Raw genomic sequence first — 19,027 nt, forward strand, 5'->3', positions numbered from 1 at the left:
CACGAAGCTCAAGTGGATTAACAGAATTAAAAGCGAATGGTCTAGGTTATAAAACACTTTAACCGGCAAAACAAACTGTATGGGCCCCAGCTACTCACAGAGTAGTAGGCTAGTGCTGAGCTCATATCCCTGATAATCTCAAATGCTTATTAACAAAACAACCTGTCTTGAAAAAGAGTGTCTATTGGCTGGAAGACATGAGAAACACCTTCCTGCTACTCTCCCAGCTACACATCCCCCCGGTGGTGCGGATAATGAGCTGAGGGCCTCTTCTTTTTCCTTCTCCTTACTGCAGACTTGACAGCCAAACTGCTCCACTCAACCCTGATGATTCATTAAAATAGACTGTAGTGACTGACTGCCTGAAGTTGAAGGCTCTTATGCCCCCTGCTGGTGATTTTGTTCAAACTGCAACTGAATTCATGGAAGAACAATCAGTCCTGAGAAAGTCTCTGAACAAACCTAAATGAAGATCATTTAAAGGCGGTCAGCTTAGGCTCCTGACCCAAACTGACCTCATCGGTCAAACACATTGGTGTTTTTGTTATGACTTGAGTATAGCTGCCAATGGATCTAACACCGGCATTTGCTGATAAATCTGAGCTATACAAGAGTGTGAGCTCAGATTCAGCCAAATGTACAAAACCTATTGGGAAAACATTTAATTTGAGCAGGGCAGCAATGCCTAACATAGTGCAAAAACAACACAAAAGCTTAACAGGGTGAAAAGGCGATGTCCTCAAATAGTAGAGTCAATCCCCTGATTTAAATCAAATTGAGCTGCACTCCATCAGACTGAAGACAGACGGACTCAACAAAAAGCAGACGGTGAAAGTTTACTTCAGCCATAGAGTGTAAAAGATTTTATACTCAATACTTAATATGATGATTTTTTTCTACACTCCCAAATAATTTGAAAGCACAATTTAATTAACATCCTTCTATCAGTACTGATGTCAGTTTTTATTTTAAAGTTGACTAAACCAGGCCAAAAACACCAGATATTATTACTTCATGTTTGTTCTTTGCTTGGAGAGGTGTGCAACAAGATTAAACCTTGCAATGAGAGCTTTCTGCTGTTTTATTTTCAGCTCACTGGTGAAATTAGCCAGTAATAGAAACGCTGAATTAGCAACAGACAGCAAAGCAAATGATATCTATGTGCTACAGTGTAAGATCCTGTTTTTCTGTCACACATAGAGTTCAAAGGGAGCTGTCTGATGGGAAAATAAAATTTCCAGTGGGATTATCTGATTTTATGTCATCTCCTGGCTTTGACTAACTCCTCAATAGCTCTGCTTGTCATAAACTTTAAACAGAGACAGATATGTCTGTGAACAAAAACCTAGAGACACGCATCAAGGGCTGCAGTAACAATTTCAAACAAATGCTTTGGCATGTTGGTGATCCCATGTGGCATGTTACACATTACTGTAGGCAGATCACTAAACCAGAGGTCAAAGATTTAAGCCTCATGTATTCAAGGTGTTAAAGGTACAATATACAATGTACACTGAAGGTGTGTAAATATTTTTGCCCATTTATTTTCACATTGCTTGCTGAAATCTGCTTCCTGTATTTAGCCCCCACATCTTTCAGACTACCACCACCTTACAACCCATTTATTGAAGACCAGTTTCATCAAAGCATGAGAGCGTCTCTCTAAGATCCCTCCTGTTACGTAACGTCATTCTAACAGCGATTAGCAAACCCAGAATGTCACAGTGAATAGCATTTAATCTCACTTGGATATATGATGATGAAAGACATGTAATATCTTAGAGGTGGTTACTTGGATGGGGCCACATATTCCAGGTTTGAACAGATTAAAATCTTGGTTGGGCCTATCCACAGCAGTGCAACAACAGGCTTCCAGCTGTGCAAGAATAATAATCCCTCTGTTTTAATCTCTCTGAGCAGGAGGTGATCCGAGCCCTTGTTCGGAAGCCATTCAAGGGCGCAGGGATGCGCTAAGATACAGGTTTGACAGGTTTACCAGTTTAATGATAAGCAATTATGCACCTCTCATATTTTCTGTGTGGAACTGGAAATTGAAGCGTGTGTGTGTGTATGTTGCTCAGGGAGGGTGTCCAACATGACATCTGGTAATGGTTGCAGTATAAACCATAAATCATCTTTTTGGTGGGATTTATGCTTTGCTGTGATGATTATTTGGGCCTCTTATGCTCATATGATGTTTATATGTGCATAACCAGGCATGGCTCTAATTCCACTCACAACAGCATGGGTTTAAAGAGGGAAGGCCTAAATAGTGGGGATTATTCTCTCTCCCGCTTCTCCCTCTCCCTCTTTCTCTTACCCTATTTTTCAGCATCAGTGCTCTGCCTTTCATTTCAGTTCCTGTTGCTGTGATGACCACAGACATGAGCACAGCAGGTGTTCATCGAGGCTTCCTCAAAAAATATGGTAGGGCTGCTTCTATCCTTTTATCCACAGTAACCCCTCTGCAGTCGTCATGTAAAGTTTGATGTGAATGCTTTGGTCTGATTTTGTTTACTGTCCTTTTGTGCTCATTCTGCAAATTAGGCCAAAGTTAGTAATTATATAGGCTTTTTGAAGATCTCAGTTGCTTTGCTGTCAAATATGACCAAACTATGTCTTTAATTTAGATTTTCTGATTGTCTTATGCTTATTTTCTCCAAGGTGTAATAAATTCTTAGTGTTTATTCTTTTAAAGCCAGTATAGATTATATGGCTGCTGACTTCACAATCGGTGGAAAACAACACTGTCTCAGAACACCAATCCAACTCTTACATGAGCAATGTCAGCCTAAGAGCCAGCCAGTATGATTTTCAAGCCAAGTCATGAACCGGCTCTTGGCCAGCGTCTCTCTTTACTTATATTACATCTGTTTTTTATTGCCCTTGTTTTCATTTCAGAGTGGTGTCACAGTTGATAACAGTTAAGTAGCTATTTTGGTACTTCAAATGTTTTTCTTCCTCTCTTGACTTATGCAGACTAATAGAGCTAATAAAATTTAGGGATATTAATCTAAAGGTTGAAATCTGCAGTCAAATTAATGCAGTTGTTGTCATATTAGTATTCCCAGGTATAGTAGACGCCATAATAACAAACAATCAATCAAAAATTCCTATACCCCCCTCCCTTGCTCGCTTGCAAATCCACCTGCTTTAATCCGCTGTATGGAGAAATAAAGCAGATCTTGTCTATCAACATGTGCTCACCTTCTACTGTCTGCAGTCTAACACCGTCGTGTGTGTCCTGTCCTGAAAACTCATTGTTCCAAAAATGAGAATATTTCAGTTTCTTTTTAATACAAAAACGCATTACATTTGACTCAAGCTGTTTCTATTGATTTTTGATATTATGGATCTGCCTTGTTTCAAAGACAAGGTATCATTATTTTTGTATTATTATTGGTATTGTTGTTGTTGTTTTCATAAGTTGATCCTGTGACTTTCTCTGACTGTTGTAATTTTTAATCAGTGTGATTTTGAGGCTGCTGTTTGTGCTCATAAAACCCCCCAAACAATTTATTGGACATTGTTATAGTTGTGTTTATGCCACTGCAATAAGTATCCAATTATATCACTGAAACTGACAAAAATAGAACATTTCTATCAAAGAACCTGCTCATTAAACAATTGTGTTATTTGTTTGTGAAACTTTCAGTTAAGTTAGTGAAAGTACAAGCATACAACCAAACAAACAACACCGTTATAGTTCTGGACATACAATGCCAGCAGTAACATTACTACTAATACAGAAGTATCTTGATTCATGTTCAATCATCCAGGTAAGGAATTCTCAAAAAGTTGATTCTGTTCATCTGGATGTAACATTTTCAGTGCAACAAATGTTTCGTCACTCATCCAAGTGACTTCTTCAGTGTCAGCTGAATGCCAGTTTCCCTAACCTTATAAACAGTAATGACCGAAACTAACAACACTGACAAACAAAGGGAGTGAGATCAGATCAACTGTCATTGATCAGTGCTATGGTGTACATTTTAAGACATCTTCAGGTTTCAGGAAACCATCGTCAGACATCAGATCAAACGGTCTCAGATGTCAAACCATAAACAAAAAACATCACATTCCATTGAAAAACACATGAGACTTCTGACTAGATTAGATTAGATAGAACTTTATTAATCCCTCGGGTGGGTTCCTCTGGGAAATTCGATTTCCAAAAAAGCACAGCACCGACAGAAGTTACAGAGTTATACACACACACATATATATATAAATACAGAGACAATATAAATAAAATATACGAAGGGGATAAATATAATAAATAGGAATAAAAATAAAAATACAAGTGAATTGCACATTTCAAGTATTGAGTCTATTGCACCGTTGACTATTTACAAAAGTATTGCACAAAAGGTATTGCACAGTGAGGTGAAGAGGCACCACAGCTTAGTTGTTCCCCCCTCCTTTGTCCTCCTGTTTCCCCTCCCTCTCCCCTCCAGAGAGGAGTTAAACAGTCTGATGGCGTGTGGGACAAAGGAGTTTTTAAGTCTGTTAGTTCTTGTCTTTGGGAGAAGCAACCTGTCACTGAACAGACTCTTCTGGTTGTTAATGGCCGTGTGCAGAGGATGCCTGGCATTGTCCATAATGTCCATCAGTTTCTTTCAGTCAGACTAAACAGCACCAGACTGATAAGCCTCAGAAAAAACAACTTCAGATGATATGATAAATGGCAGAACATAACATAACATTTTCTCTGTGCTTTTGCTACAGTTATTTTTTTACAGTTGTTTTTTTGGGACTTGTTTGTCTGATTAGTCAGAAGGACCTCCTGTTCAGCTTGTTTTGGCTGTTCTGGCACTTTTTGATTCATCTCCTATTTATGAGCCTACTTGTACTGTTTTCTTTTTTCTGGAGGCGGCTTCATGTTTAAGCAGTGGAAGGAGAAGTACCTTGTGCTGACCATAGAGGGTAACCTGCTGGTGTGCCGGGATGCAGAGTCCCCTCCAGACCAAGTAGTAGCACTACATAGCAGCTGTGAGTCAATTGCAGAGGGACGAGAAATACTTGACCTGCCCAAGTTGCCTCCAGGGGGCAGGAGGGACTGCTGCTTTGCTCTTATCCTGCCACAGAACAAGTTCCTGCTGCTGCTCTCAGACAACCCAGACGACTGCACGTAGGTCTCACGCTCTCTCTTTGTCTCCTTCCCTCTGGAGCTCAGATGTCCTTTACCCATTCACTATCAGTTGTTTTGCACATGGTGGCATATTTACACACACATACATTCTGAAATTTAGGTTTCCTTTGCTCTACTTGTTACCAAATAAATTTACTGCACGTGATTATCAGGCTTTTCTGCTGTTGAAAAAATAAAAAATAAAACTTTGGATCTGTTTCAAACATCATGACATGTCATTATCTTTCACAGGCTCTGGCTGAAGGTCATCAGGAAAGTGAGAGAGGTGAGTTAGGTAGCACTGTTTTATTTAATATTAAAACAAATTGTGTTCTCTATGTTTCTCACTGCTAATTTGTTAGATTCCTGTTCCAATTGTAGACTGTTTATTTCTGTCATATAATAACGTTTACTTTTTCCAATTTGCTAGGGTGTCATGTCACCCCTGACACTTCAGAGACAACGCAGCCTCACTCCCTGCATCACAGATAGAGACCCCCTGCCTGACTCTGCCAGTGATAAAGACCCCGGGTCACCAAGGGTTGGTGAGGGCACCCCTCCTTTGACTAGGGTCACTGAACGGGGAGGCTCCTTCAGAGAGAGAGGGCAAAACCAAGGTCAGCTCTTAGGCCATTTGTAATTACTTGACAGTAGATTGAAGAAGGGTGCTGATTAATTTCACAAAACAGAAAAAACAAGACAAATGAACAAAAACTCTAATCTGGTTAATTAATGAACTAATGGATATAAAACGATTTGTGAATAAAACAAATGGGAAGCACATTCAGAAATTTGACAATACACATTTCTGAAGCATTTATGCCTAAAACTACACATTATCACATCTGTCACACAGCTGTTGCTTTATTACAGTTACAACTGCATCTTAATTACTGAAGCTCTGACTAATTTAATTTGCTAAATGTGATGCATTTGGACAATTCATGTTTGTTTTTTCCTTTATAATTTAGTGCTCTGTTGTTTTGAGCATGACAGATGGTGTCCTTAAGCACCTGCAGAGCCGTAACAGAGCACACAGAGGCAGAGTTGGGGTTAATCGTGTTTTGATCTAATTTTGAGTAATGAAAAATATAGCTTAATTGTATTTCTACTGTGTCCCATTTAATTTAAGTAGTTTATGAATACTAAGTCTAGTACACACATATACACTATTGCCAGTAGTAGTATAATAGTATTATAGTAGCCAGTTAGTATAATATATGCTGTCTGGCTGGTAAATAAGCCAAACTACACATAAATTTGTGAATTTAACAACATTTACATCTTTTACAGCAAATGTGTCACGGCAGCCTCTGCGTAGTGTTTCTGTGGCACCACCTCACCGTGTGTCCGACTGTCTTCGCCATGGCAACAGCAGTGATGCCCGGGCAGTGAGGGCAGTATGCTTACTGATGGGAGGGGCAGCAGCCTCCTCTGCTTTGGGCTACCTCAATTCCTGCTCCCCTTCCTCTCCCCTTGCCACAAGACCCCCAGAAATTGCCCACGGCACAGGGGGCTTCTCTGAGCTTTCTGCTGGGGGCTCCTTCCATGCCTGCAGCCAGGATGTCGATTCCCCACACTTTAACAGCTTCGACTTCGAAGGAGACTCCGACTTTGATGCATTTGACTGTGGAGGATTTGCTTTTTAGTTGACAGGGCTTTCAAATTCCTTATATTGATGTTTGTAATATAAGTATGTTGTTATTTACTAATCAGCTGTTGGGTAATCTGTAGGACTAATTTAGCAATCAATAAAGGTGTGCTTCCTGGCTTTGTGCCAATGCTCCTCAGGTTAATCATAAATAAGCCCTACTCCTGTAAACACTGTCTGTGTTGTATCACTTTTTCCATGCCATGATGACTTGATATTCACTGGGTCAGCAGTCTGATTCCAGTCACACAGACATTTATAAGAACATATTAGTCTCAGATTTCAGTTCAATTCAATAAAACTTTATTGATCTTGAAGGTTGATCCTGAAGGAAATTGGGTATGTTTTTTTTTTTGTTTTTTTTTCTTCTCAGATTTGGATTTGTGTCATAAATTTGAGAAAAGATGATCTCACTGAACTGAATGTTTTTTTTCTCGTCCACATTTCTCTCAGTGTCTTCTGCCCTGCTTTTGGAAATTACCCTTTCACCTGTGTGCACAGTGTAATTATACATGGAATGCAGTTTAAAGGTTAACACATTAAATCCTTTTGTCAACATGACTTTGTGCTTGTCTCTCTAGAACAAACAAACTGCAGCAGTGCAGACATAGGCCAGGGTCTGGGGAGGAGGGATTTTGAAGCAAATCTGTACAAGAGGGGGATATGCATAACCTGAAAATGCACATGCTTAATGTGTGTATCAAGCAGATTATTATAGTCAAGACATCCATTCATTTTTTTTATCATAAGCATCACTTTTTTAAAATTATATTATGACTGCTTTAAAATACCCAAAGTCTTACTGGTTGGCATTACTTTACTGTTTGACAGCCAGGACAAACAGTAAAGTACAACTTTTTCCTGTTAGAGTTACCCACACTGAAAGGAACAAGTTGTACCATTTCTTGTAGATATAAATCTGACTGAAAAGACAAAAAACAGTTTGAGTAACAGCTAAAATAGCAATGTCATTACATCTCTATCATTGAAGTTCCCTCTGGGTACTCTGGCTTCCCCCCACAGTCCAAAGACATGCAGTTAGTGGGAACAAGTTAATTGATTAATCAAAATTGCCCATAGGTGTGAATCTGTGCGTAAATGTGAGTGCGAATGGTTGTCTGTGCCTCTATGTGTTAGCCCTGCGACAGACTGGAAACCTGTCCAGGGTGTACCCCGCCTCTCGCCCTATGACAGCTGGGATAGGCTCCAGCGTCCCCGCAACCCTGGAAAGGATAAACGGAAGCGAATGGATGGATGACAAATCAAAACAACAATCACCTCAAGGTGCTTTACGTTGTAAGGCTAGAGACCCTACAATAATGCAGAGAAAACCCCAACAATCAAAAGATTCTCTATGAGCAAGCAATTGACAGTGGAAGGAAAAACTACCTTTTGACAGGAAAAAAAAACAAACAGGCTAATCAAGGAACAGCCAGGTTGAAGGCTGAGGTTGAAGGAGGCAGGCAGGATGAAAGACACACTGTGGAAGAAAGCCGGGGATTAATAATGACTAATGATTAAATGCGGAGTGGTGTGTAAACACAAAGTGAGTAAAAAAGGTGAGTGAAGAAGAAATGCTCAGTGGATCATGGGAAGCCCCCATTAGAGTATGCGTATTGCAGCATAACTAAGGGATGATTCCAAGAGCATCTTGGATCAACTGAAGGCTTTTTGGGGATTTGTGTTTGATTTGCATTTTTAGCAATCCCACAAGTTTTCTCAGAAAGTTTTCTTGATCTTACTTACACATCACCCTGGCAGCTGCTATTTCCTAGGCAAACTTGCTTTGCTAACTTCTCTTGCTTCACAGGGATCAGGTATTTTGTTCCTATAATCATTCTAGAACCTTACATACAGTTTGCATTGTGTTCTCACACAAAAACAGTTTCAGTAAAACTGGTTTACAAACATTTATGTCAATAAGCAAAAAATGACATTTAGCTAATCTTAACAGTTTAAAAAAAAAAAAATACCAATCTTCAGAAAAGGAAGTTGGGAATCCTTACATCACATAGCTCACAGTCTCCTATTACAGAGCTTATTATCTGTCCCTTCCCCCCAGCTAGCCCCCATGGGGCAAAGGGCTTTTTGCTGCTCTGCTCCTCGACTCTGCAATTCCCTTTCCCCTCATATAAGAAATATCACCTCCCTCTCTCTTTTTAAATCTAGACTCAAAACTCACCCGTTCACAATAGTCTACTTTACATGAGCTTCTCCATTCTGCTATTTTAAATTTGCTCTACGTTTTATGTTTATAATTTTATAAATTGCTATGCCTGTTGTTGTTTTGCTTGTCTCTATTCTGCTGTGTACAGTGTCCTTGAGTGTTTTGAAAGGTTATTTTTTTTAATTAAAATGTATTATTATTGTTAAGAAAGTCATTGTCTTTACAAACTTTGTCAGAGTGTCTGTGGAAATGGCCTCGCTAGAAGTCTGACTAGCTATCCACACAGCTAAACATGAACCTAGGAACTCCAGACAATAGATGAGATCTTATGAAGTTTACTGGTTCTTTCATTTTGTGAAACTGTAACAATAAAGCATATGTGGAAATGTACATTACTCATCTGTACTGTTTTAACAACAACATGTGCCAATGACCTAACAATGCATTTGAGAAGCTAGCATGACGATTAGCACCGCTAATTAGCATATGAACTGGCGATCTTATTTACATATGAATAGCACATAGAAAACTTGTTAACTGTGGTCCATCACACATAAAAACAACACTTGGAGTGTCTCATTGCTTTTTACCATTAAATACTTACAGACAATGCTTTAACAAACACCCAAAGAAGGACACAAATGTGGAGCAGCCATCTTGAAACAGCATAGCAAGAAAACATGAACTTCCTGTCTAACTCTTCTTCTACTGTCACAAAATATCGACTTAAAGGGGCCACAGGGTGGCGCATTTTACTAACATTTAAAACATGAAATTAACTAAGCAGTAACATAACAGTCTGTTTATTTACCTTGTGTGTGCCCTGTCAGTGTTCATTTTCTGTTTACTTTTGCATCTAGACTGACATATTTTCTGGGTTAGTTCAGTTGTTTGCCTTCGAGTCTGGCATTTGAAACTATTTCTTGTCAAGTGACAACATAATAACAGTTAAGATAAGAAAGTTTATACAGCATCATGGAATTTTCTACAACTTTGATCTTGGCAGGGCTAATCTTAGCTCTGCTGTGGATATTTAATGTAAAAAACAAAACAAACAGGCGTCTACCTCCAGGACCCACTGCACTTTCTTTCATAGGAAACCTTCTACAGATAGACAAAAAAGCACCCTTTAAAAGTCTTTTTAAGGTAAGTTTACAATAGTATATTTTGTAATATGAGGAGAGTAAAAACTGTCTTCAAACAGACTAAATTTAACAGCATCTTAACACTTCAGAATCAGAATACTTTATTAAGGGTGTGCAATTACTGCAGTGTGTTTTTGCATAAAACTCATAAAAAGCTCAATGCTTATCATTAAAACAAAAAATTTTTATTAGTTCAGTGAAACCTATGGGCCAGTGATGACAGTATACCTAGGCTGGCAGCGGACAGTAGTTCTGGTAGGATATGATGCTGTGAAAGAAGCCTTGGTGGATCAAGCAGATGACTTCACAGGCAGAGCACCAACTCCAGTTCTACACAACCCTAACAAGAAATATGGTAAAGCGTGATCACTCAAATATGTTGTCTTTGTCAAGGCACAAGTGATTTGTTTCCTAGTGCTTTAATTCTTTCATGAATCAGCATGGCTTCTCTTCCATTACTTTGATAAGTGGTTTAACCTTTCAGGTACAGGGAGCAGTAACGGGGAACGCTGGCGTCAGCTGCGACGCTTCACAATGACCACTCTAAGAGATTTTGGGATGGGACGCAAGGGGATGGAAGAATGGATCCAAGAAGAGAGTGAACATATGAGGGCTCACATACATAAATTAAAAGGTATAGTTTCAGCTGATGTGAAAAGGGCTACTGTGCAATATGCCAAGCTACGTTTACTATGAACAGCATGGTACCTATATGTATATAACATATTAAAAAATTGAAATGCTGATAAGTGAAAACAAATACTAGCTCAGTGGATCTGCGTTCGACTACTCTGCCTAGGCTGCACTGTCCAGCGCAGATCCACTGAGCGCAGCGCAAGCTAGCAAGACAGAAGCTAAGCTCATTGCAACATGGCAAATTGAACCTCCCCCACCCTCATTCAGATCTGGCCTTTGGAACTATTTTGGTCTTCATGTGAAGTATGACCCTGAAGGTAAGCAAAGTAAAACAGTATGTCAGATGTGCCACGCAATGCTCAATTACATGGGTGGGAACTACTGCGTTAGCGCAGTTTGCTCGTTAACGTGTTGACGCCGTCCAGCCCCACGCACGGGGCGATCCGCGGTAGCTCGTTAACGGAGATTTGCCGTGTTGTGGCGTTAACGTCATTTGAGATTAACGCTGACAGCACTAGTGGGAACAAAATGAATATGACTGCACATTTACTCCGACATTATCCTAGTGCAAAGACAAGTGGAAGCAGACAAAAACAACAAGCACGCATGCTACAAACTTTACCTGAGTCATTTAGACAGCCGTTAGCACATGATTCTTCTTATGGGGACCTGATATGTTTAATGTGCTGCTGAGAATATACTCCAGAAGAAGCGTATAGTATAGCTTTTATTTTGAAAAGAACCATTTCTCTGTAATAAACTCTCTTTTCCAACGATGAGTGATTTCTCGATCAGATAGATTTATTATTTTATCCCTTTGTTGTTTCAGCAACATTAAATTTAAAAACTGTACGTTTGAGTTAAAATATATATTTATAATTTTAATAAATGACAAATTAAAAAAGCATGAACAGTTTTTTGTATCGAAAAAATATCCAACCGTGACACCAAAGTACCGAACCGAACCATGAATTTTGCGTATCGTTGCACCCCTAACAAATACATATATATTTTGATATATAAAACACTATATGGAACACTATCATCCCTAGTGACCACACCCATATACCGATTTTCATCTACAACTCTGGTTGTCCCAAATGTACACACTCTTTGCCATGAGAATGCTCTAAAGAAAGAGACAAGGACCAGTGTTAAAGTCACTGACACATCATGCCAGATAACCAAAAAGGAAACACAATAAGCTGTCCATGAACATAACAGGACACTACAATACTAACGGAAAATAATCAGTCTTCACTTTGGAAAAACAGAAGCATATTACAGTAGGCTAATCCCACTAACCCAATATTCTCCACTACTGAATTGACATCCACTACCACCACCACCACCACCACCAAAAAAACAATATGATCTGCTAAAACAGAGAGCTTTTGTGAGCTTCAGGTTGTTAACACATCAGGATGCACAACTGATATCAGAAATCACAGTCAAATGCATGAAAACACCATTTTCTGGAAAACCAACAAACATACGCTTTGAATCTTTTTAAAAGTTGATTGACCAAACTTGTAATAGTTTGAAACGGAGAAGCGCAGACTAAACAGTGGGAAAGTCGGAAGTGTGGGCATGTCATAACTAAAGTGAAGTCCTTAGTTAATTTGACAGATGATTCCTCTTCTCTTGCAGGTGCACCATTTGACCCCACATTCTCATTGAGCCGTACTGTGTCTAACGTGATCTGCTGCCTGGTTCTTGGTCAACGTTTCAGCCATGAAGACAAGCAGTTCTTGCGCTTCCTTACCATACTTTCTCATATAGGAAAGCTTAATAGCAGCCCTGTGGGTCAGGTAACTGAAAGTGGGAGCAGAATTAAAAATTAAATGCTTTTAAATTTGGTTTTCATATTTTGTATAAGAATATATACATCAGTCTGTCCTGCATCTTTTGAAAACCATACTGGAAAAATTATCCAAACACAGTACATGCTTTACAAGAATGTATGGTGCTATGCTTCCTTACAACAGATGTACAACCTCTTTCCGAAACTCATGGACCATCTTCCTGGCCCCCACCACAAAGTTTTTGCAGAGTATGAAGAGGCGAGAAAGTTTATCAAGATGAAGATCCAAGAACACAAAGACACATTGGACCCCAGCTCCCCACGAGACTACATAGACTCCTTCCTTATTCGAATCAACCAGGTTGGAAAACTTAAGCATAATATATAAAAGAATACACAAAACTACAACTACTGTGTTTATTAATGTAGGTAATTAATAAAATCTAAAGTGCTAAAAATTATATTCTTAATTTAGCTGTGTCCTGCACCTACATTGCCTAAGCAACTGTATGGACTTTTGGCTACCAGCAGAGTGTAGCACCAGCAGTAGCTAAAGAAAAAAACGTGCGGGAGTTTAGGGAGACCATGGAGCAGATTTTCAGCCAGCCTTAAAGCAACATGCTGTGGGGACATAATGTTGGAGCATTAGTTAAACCAAATGGCATGACCAGATATTTGAAGTGTCCCAGGTGTGTGTTCAAAAGCTGTCTTCCACTTGTCCTCATGTTTGATCTGAACCAGATGATATGGGTTTAGAAGGTTGAGTTTGGTGAAGACTGTGGCGCTTTGGAGTGGTTCAACTGCGGAGCTGATGAGGTGTAAAGGTTATTTATTCTTAACTCATTCACTGCCAGGGTTTTTGAGCATTTTTACTCATTTTTGAAGAGCCACAGAAAACTGTGTGTTATCACATAAACGCTGAACCTACCAAAATGAAGAACAGACTCTCTTCTTCCATCCCAAAAAAAAAAAAGCTTGTTTCTACCATTTTCCGTTCTTTAGTAATCAGCTGTAGAAGAGAGGTGGGTTCCACCAAAAATGCCTGTTTTGACCAAAAAAAGGGAGAAAACGAGCTTTTTGTGAAAAATACATTTCAAGCAGTCTGATGTTCACTGACAAGCTGCCCGAGGTTGTATTCTAGCCCCTCCCATTGAAAACGTAATTGACGTCTATAGACGTCAATGGCAGTGAATGAGTTAACTGTAATGTCATTTAAGCTGCAAAAATCAATACATGGCCGGAGACAGCCATCCTTTTTGTCAACAAAAAAGAAACTGGCCCCTATCGGGGAGGAAGATGGCTGAATGATGCTGGCTGTGAGAGACTCCCTTATGTACTTCTCCATGGCTGCACGTCATGATACACAAAGGGAACAGTGGAGAGGTCAGCGGCTGTGTTTTCCTCGGACAGCCTTTGAGGAGCCTGAGGTTGGCGAGCAGAAACGAGACAGTTGGCATGACAGAATGGGCTCCAAATAACAATTCTTTGGCTGGACCAATCTAAGAGAGGATTGTGAACCTCCAAACAAGGAAAACCTAGGATGAGTGGTGTATCTGGAGAATGAAATGTGAAAAAGTTGAGAGTCTCTCCGTGGTTTGTAATGTAATTACAAGTAAATTAGTAATGCGACGGGCGCAGTGCAATGATTGATGTGGGCAAAACCTTCATCGTTTAAGGCTTTGGCAGGAATGGGTGGATCTAGCTTAACCAGTGAGATGTTCAGTTGTCTGGCTAGCTCACTGCCAATGAGACTCTGTTCGGTGCCTGAATCTACAAGTGCTTGACAGGTTGCTTTAGGTTAAACAAGAGTGTGACTGGTAGCTGTAAACGGGGCTTAGAATATATTTGCATTCCACCCAGACCATGACACTAAGTTAAAATCAAGGAACAAACCATAATCAAACTTATTACTTGAGAAGTTGGTTTCACTAATGTAGTTAGTTCAATGCTCAGATGAATATCGAAGGATCTCTCCCATCTTAAAAAATAAATAATAAAAAATAATGGCAAGATAATCAACTGATGACAAACAGATGAGGTCATTCACCTCAGGTGTGCAGGGACAAACGGCTAGAAGCCAGAACAGATTCTGCCCCTGCAACACCAGACATGGTTAGATGCACACACAATTATACACTCACACAGACAGAAAGAAAAAATAGAGAGAGGAAAATGAGGAGAGACCAACAAGGACAAAGAAGCGCTGGAGTTCTGAAAAATCGCACAGAAAGGGTAAAGGTGGCCCCCACATCTCCTTGGCCATCAGCATCAGCTCCGTGATGTGAACCCGGAGACGTGTCCTCCGGGTTCACATCACGGAGGACACGTCCTTGGGTCTGAACACAGCAGAGCTGGCACAGAAGGTTTAGCAGAGACTTTATTTCCTGAGAATCCTCAGTAAAAATAACATCCCTCAAAGGCTGCTGATGTCCTTCTATCGATGTTCTATCGAGAGCATTCTATGCTACTGTCTCTGTGTGTGGTTTTCCAGCTGGACAACAGCACAGAAGAAACCACTTCAGGGGATTGTAAAGATTCCCCAGGGCATAGGTGTCAAACTCTGGCCCGCCAAGCCATACCAAATTACTATTAGAGCTGGCCTACTGGTATTATACAGCTAATATATACATTGTTTAGTATTAAGCTTTGCTTGTTCCACATTCAGTTTTTCAGCAAAACTTGTTTGAGTCCATAAGAAGAGATTCATTCTTAAATCTGGAGGAAGATATTTTTCAATAAACATTAATGTTAGCCTGCGACCTTGTTCTAGTTTTGCATTTTGGCCCACTGTGTATTTGAGTTTGACACCCCTGCCCCAGGGGATCATTGCCTGTTCTTTACCCTGTCTGGACCAACTGCACCGTTCTCGCTGTCTCAGGAAAGTAGGAAGCCCCCCTCATAACCTGTTTGAACCGCTCCCATCAGGCAATAGATATAAAAGCATCAGAACAAAGACTAATAGACTAAATAGCAACATCTACCCTGCAGCTGTTAGGGTACTGAATTACAGGTAATCACCTACAATTAGCCCGACAAATACTGTGCAATGGATGACATCCTGTGACATCCTGTGCAACAGTGCTTATGTGCAATAAGGTTCTATTAATTATTACTGAATATAGTCTTCTGCCTCTTTTTTTATATTTCATTTGTAATTATATTTTAAACTTTGCTTGACAAGGCAGGGACTGCATTTATTTTGTTGTACTTGTTAAAATGACGATAAAGATATTCTGAGAACAATGGCAACTTTCTTCTCTCAGGAAAAGGAGATTTCCACAACTGAGTTCCACTATGACAATTTGGTCTCTACAATAATGACTCTGTTTATGGCTGGAACACAAAGCACCAGCTCCACCCTGAGATATGCTCTTAGCGTGCTGATTAAATACCCCAAAATACAGGGTAAGTTTACAAAACAAGACCTTGAATTTACTTTACGAGCCCTAATACATTATGGTTAGGAATACGTCCCTTGGTGGACGTATAAAACAAATCAGAGTGGTAATCATTTCTGCTTTGCTGTGTCCAGAGAAAATGCAGCAAGAAATTGACACTGTTATTGGAAAAGGCCGTTGTCCCAGGATGGAGGACAGGAAGTCCCTCCATTTTTCACTTGCTGTCATCCATGAAGTGCAGCGTTTTCTTGACCTTATCCCTCTCAGCATCCCTCACTACACACTGAATGACATATCCTTCAGGGGTTATACAATCCCAAAGGTATTTTCAATTCCAAGATCTCATGTGTAGTACAGAATCTATTGTATATCAAGTCAGAGAATAATGTTGAAAGCAGCAACACTAACAAGATATATGTTTTGAATAGGACACTGTAATTATTCCGCTGTTGCACTCTGTGCTAAAAGAGGAAAAGCAATGGGCCACTCCCAGGTCCTTCAACCCCCAGCACTTCTTGGACAATAATGGCAACTTTAAGAAAAGTCCTGCATTCATGCCATTCTCTGCAGGTAAAGAGTCAACACACAGTTATTGATCATCCAGTTCTTTTGCATGTTGACGTAATTTTTTTTTTCCAAATATCTTGATATTTACAGTGAAAAGCAATTCAGGGCTCTAGAATGTGACCAGTTTGGACACACATGCAACCTAATTTCTCAATGGTGTGACTAAAAAAATCCTAGTTCGCACCGGTGTGACCAGCCATTCGAGTAAAAGAAAATGTCCCTACAACTCTGAAAGTCTCCGTGTGGTCAACAACAGACACACACTATGCCCATATCATGGTCTAAACCATTTAGAGACCTCTCTGAATAGCTGTGGTCCACATATTTCTGTAGGCCTGCGTGTGTGTACGTTTGAAAGTGCAGGCGAATAGAGAGGTGTGAGTAGCCTAGGCCCGATAGAAGTAGATATAGCTGTGGGTAATGATAAAAGATGAAAAGAACGATTGATAACTTTTTCCTTAAGGCCTGATCCGTCCGTAGCCAGTGCTATGACACGGAGCCATCAACCTCTCAGGTTGTGTCTAACACTGGTCTGGAGATGGCATAAGATAATGAGCCATATACGTTTGCAGCAAACAGGTCACCAGAGGAGGCCAAGATGATGATTAAGTTTAACATTGCCTATGTAATGTTACAATATGCCTATTGTACGTCCGAAATAATTCTTCACAAGAAAAATGGCTTGAACGTAAACCCTACATACAGTAATGATGTCGCGTATGTGAAGTTTATAGGTGTCATCCCGAACACACAAGAAAAAAATGGGAAAAAGGCCAAATTACAGGAGTTGGCCATCTGAGGGGCATGTGACTGCAGTGGAGGATAATCTATAAGATATCAAGCTGTTTAGATGTTCAGATACTGAGATGTTCAATTTGAAGGCTTATCAGACACTTTGAGGTCTTTTTAATTAAGATTTCCTTTTCTTTAATATATCTTGAGATGTATTAAGTTTCAATTTCAGCTCAGTGAAGCACTTAAAGCACAAGCACTTTTTCAGTCACTTATGTTTGTTGTAGAACTGTGCTCCAAATAAAGAACTTTGTGTTGACAAGATTGTCATTTACAAATCAATACTGTCTGTATGGACAGCTGCCCCCCCCCGAAAAAAAGTGAATATGTAAAATTGTGGTGGTAAGCAATGTGGTTGAAAAATTTGGGTGCACCTAACTTTTGTGCTGGCGCACCTTAGAAAACAAGTGCAACCGTGACAAAAAGTTAGTCTAGAGCCCTGCAGTTATTTTTAATCAGAGTCCTTTGTGTATCTCTACAGGGAAGAGAAACTGTGTTGGCGAGTCTCTGGCCCGTATGGAACTTTTTATTTTCATAGTATCATTGCTGCAGGATTTCACTTTTTCCTGTCCTGGAGGCCCTGACAGTATAAATCTCATTCCCGAATACAGCAGTTTTCTTAATGTGCCCTGTAGATACCATATCATGGCCACACCTCGTTAAAAACATGATTTGTTCAGACAGAGTTATAGTCTGGTTGAAGCACTCGAACAAGGATGTCTTCATCAGCTTCTTGTGAAACAGTGATTTGATGTTTATTTTACAGTTAGTTTGCTAGTACCTCACTGATGTAGAACACACAACCATTACATGAAAATCTTTCATCTCATTATAACTGTGTTTATGTTTTTTGTCATTTATTCTTCTTTTTTTTTATGAGTTGATTAATGGACTGTTTTTCTCTACAAGCAATAAATATTACTACTATCTACTAAATGGCTTTACACCTATCAACAAATCATAAAGACTTTTATATAAATACTCAGTCTCATCATCATTGTTGAAACTGTAGAAAACAAAAAAATACAAGGATTAACGTGAATGAATTAAAAATTGCTCTCCTGTCTGAAATGTTGTTTCAACATTAAAATCTTAGTATTTGCTTTAATAACATTCTCTCCAATGATCTATTCAGCTACAAGTGTAGCACAATGTTAACGCAGCTGGTTTTCTGCAGAGATTACTTTGACCTCTTTTGGGTCAATATAGCACATTTTTAACTACGCCACTTTGGGGTAAACACACGTGAACCCTGCAAAGAGAGTCCGAGGTTATCCTCTCTCTTTCCCTTTGACAGCTGGTAAGGACCCAGCACCTTGTAACGCTAAGTGGAAAGGAAAGTGGACGGTTGGAAGCACCAACTATGTCTCTAACTTGCTTGAGGCCAAGTCAATTCCATGCAGACTACCTAAATGATCACAGTGTGTTTCTGATGCGTTCAGGGTCAGTAGTTTGCTAGTACCTCACTGATGTAGAACACAAGACCATTACATGTAAATCTTTCATCTCATCATAACTGTGCTTTCTGTTTTTTGTCATGTATTGTTTTTTGTTTCCTTTTTTTAAAAAAGAGTTATTGTTTCTTGTATTAATTGGACTATTTTTCCTCTACAGGCAATAAATATTTCTACTATTATTAACCAATAACTACTGTAAATGGCTTTACACCTATCAACAAATCATTAAGGTTTTTATGTAAATAGTCTCATCATGGCTGTTAAAACTTTACAACCCCC

At 39.6% G+C, this 19,027-nt stretch overlaps 2 protein-coding genes and 1 long non-coding RNA gene across 3 annotated transcripts; 2 read left to right on the forward strand and 1 right to left on the reverse strand.

The window, feature by feature from the left end:
• The first annotated feature begins 2,354 nt into the window (after positions 1–2,354).
• On the forward strand, positions 2,355–7,245 carry LOC146654558 (uncharacterized). The gene is made up of 5 exons (XM_085380568.1): positions 2,355–2,427; positions 4,873–5,131; positions 5,384–5,417; positions 5,562–5,748; positions 6,425–7,245. Exons 1-5 carry the CDS (start codon positions 2,373–2,375, stop codon positions 6,778–6,780), a joined length of 891 nt encoding a protein of 296 aa, XP_085236694.1. The 5' UTR covers positions 2,355–2,372; the 3' UTR covers positions 6,781–7,245.
• LOC146654559 (uncharacterized) lies at positions 7,069–9,728 on the reverse strand. Its single transcript, XR_014907273.1, has 2 exons — positions 9,554–9,728; positions 7,069–8,262 (listed from the first exon to the last, which is right to left on the reverse strand). It is a non-coding gene; the product is annotated as an uncharacterized LOC146654559 (long non-coding RNA).
• Positions 9,729–9,858: 130 nt separating this feature from the next.
• Positions 9,859–19,020, forward strand: LOC146654560 (cytochrome P450 2F3-like). Its single transcript, XM_085381120.1, has 9 exons — positions 9,859–10,095; positions 10,287–10,449; positions 10,579–10,728; positions 12,381–12,541; positions 12,719–12,895; positions 15,798–15,939; positions 16,067–16,254; positions 16,361–16,502; positions 17,773–19,020. Exons 1-9 carry the CDS (start codon positions 9,925–9,927, stop codon positions 17,952–17,954), a joined length of 1,476 nt encoding a protein of 491 aa, XP_085237246.1. The 5' UTR covers positions 9,859–9,924; the 3' UTR covers positions 17,955–19,020.
• Positions 19,021–19,027: the final 7 nt, after the last annotated feature.

This window comes from Rhamphochromis longiceps, linkage group LG14, assembly GCF_057381845.1.
Source record: "Rhamphochromis longiceps isolate RC_006_pf linkage group LG14, R_longiceps_female_GT1.1, whole genome shotgun sequence".
NCBI lineage: Eukaryota > Metazoa > Chordata > Actinopteri > Cichliformes > Cichlidae > Rhamphochromis > Rhamphochromis longiceps.

Bases quoted from the DNA above. Each gene is read 5' to 3' on its own strand.
- LOC146654560 (XM_085381120.1), top strand. From the start codon at position 9,925: ATGGAATTTTCTACAACTTTGATCTTGGCAGGGCTAATCTTAGCTCTG. The intron at 10,450-10,578 runs GTAAAGCGTGAT...TTAACCTTTCAG, and splicing joins CAACCCTAACAAGAAATATG to GTACAGGGAGCAGTAACGGG. The intron at 12,896-15,797 runs GTTGGAAAACTT...TTCTTCTCTCAG, and splicing joins TCCTTATTCGAATCAACCAG to GAAAAGGAGATTTCCACAAC.
- LOC146654558 (XM_085380568.1), top strand. From the start codon at position 2,373: ATGACCACAGACATGAGCACAGCAGGTGTTCATCGAGGCTTCCTCAAA. The intron at 5,418-5,561 runs GTGAGTTAGGTA...CCAATTTGCTAG, and splicing joins TCATCAGGAAAGTGAGAGAG to GGTGTCATGTCACCCCTGAC. The intron at 5,749-6,424 runs GTCAGCTCTTAG...CATCTTTTACAG, and splicing joins AGAGAGAGGGCAAAACCAAG to CAAATGTGTCACGGCAGCCT.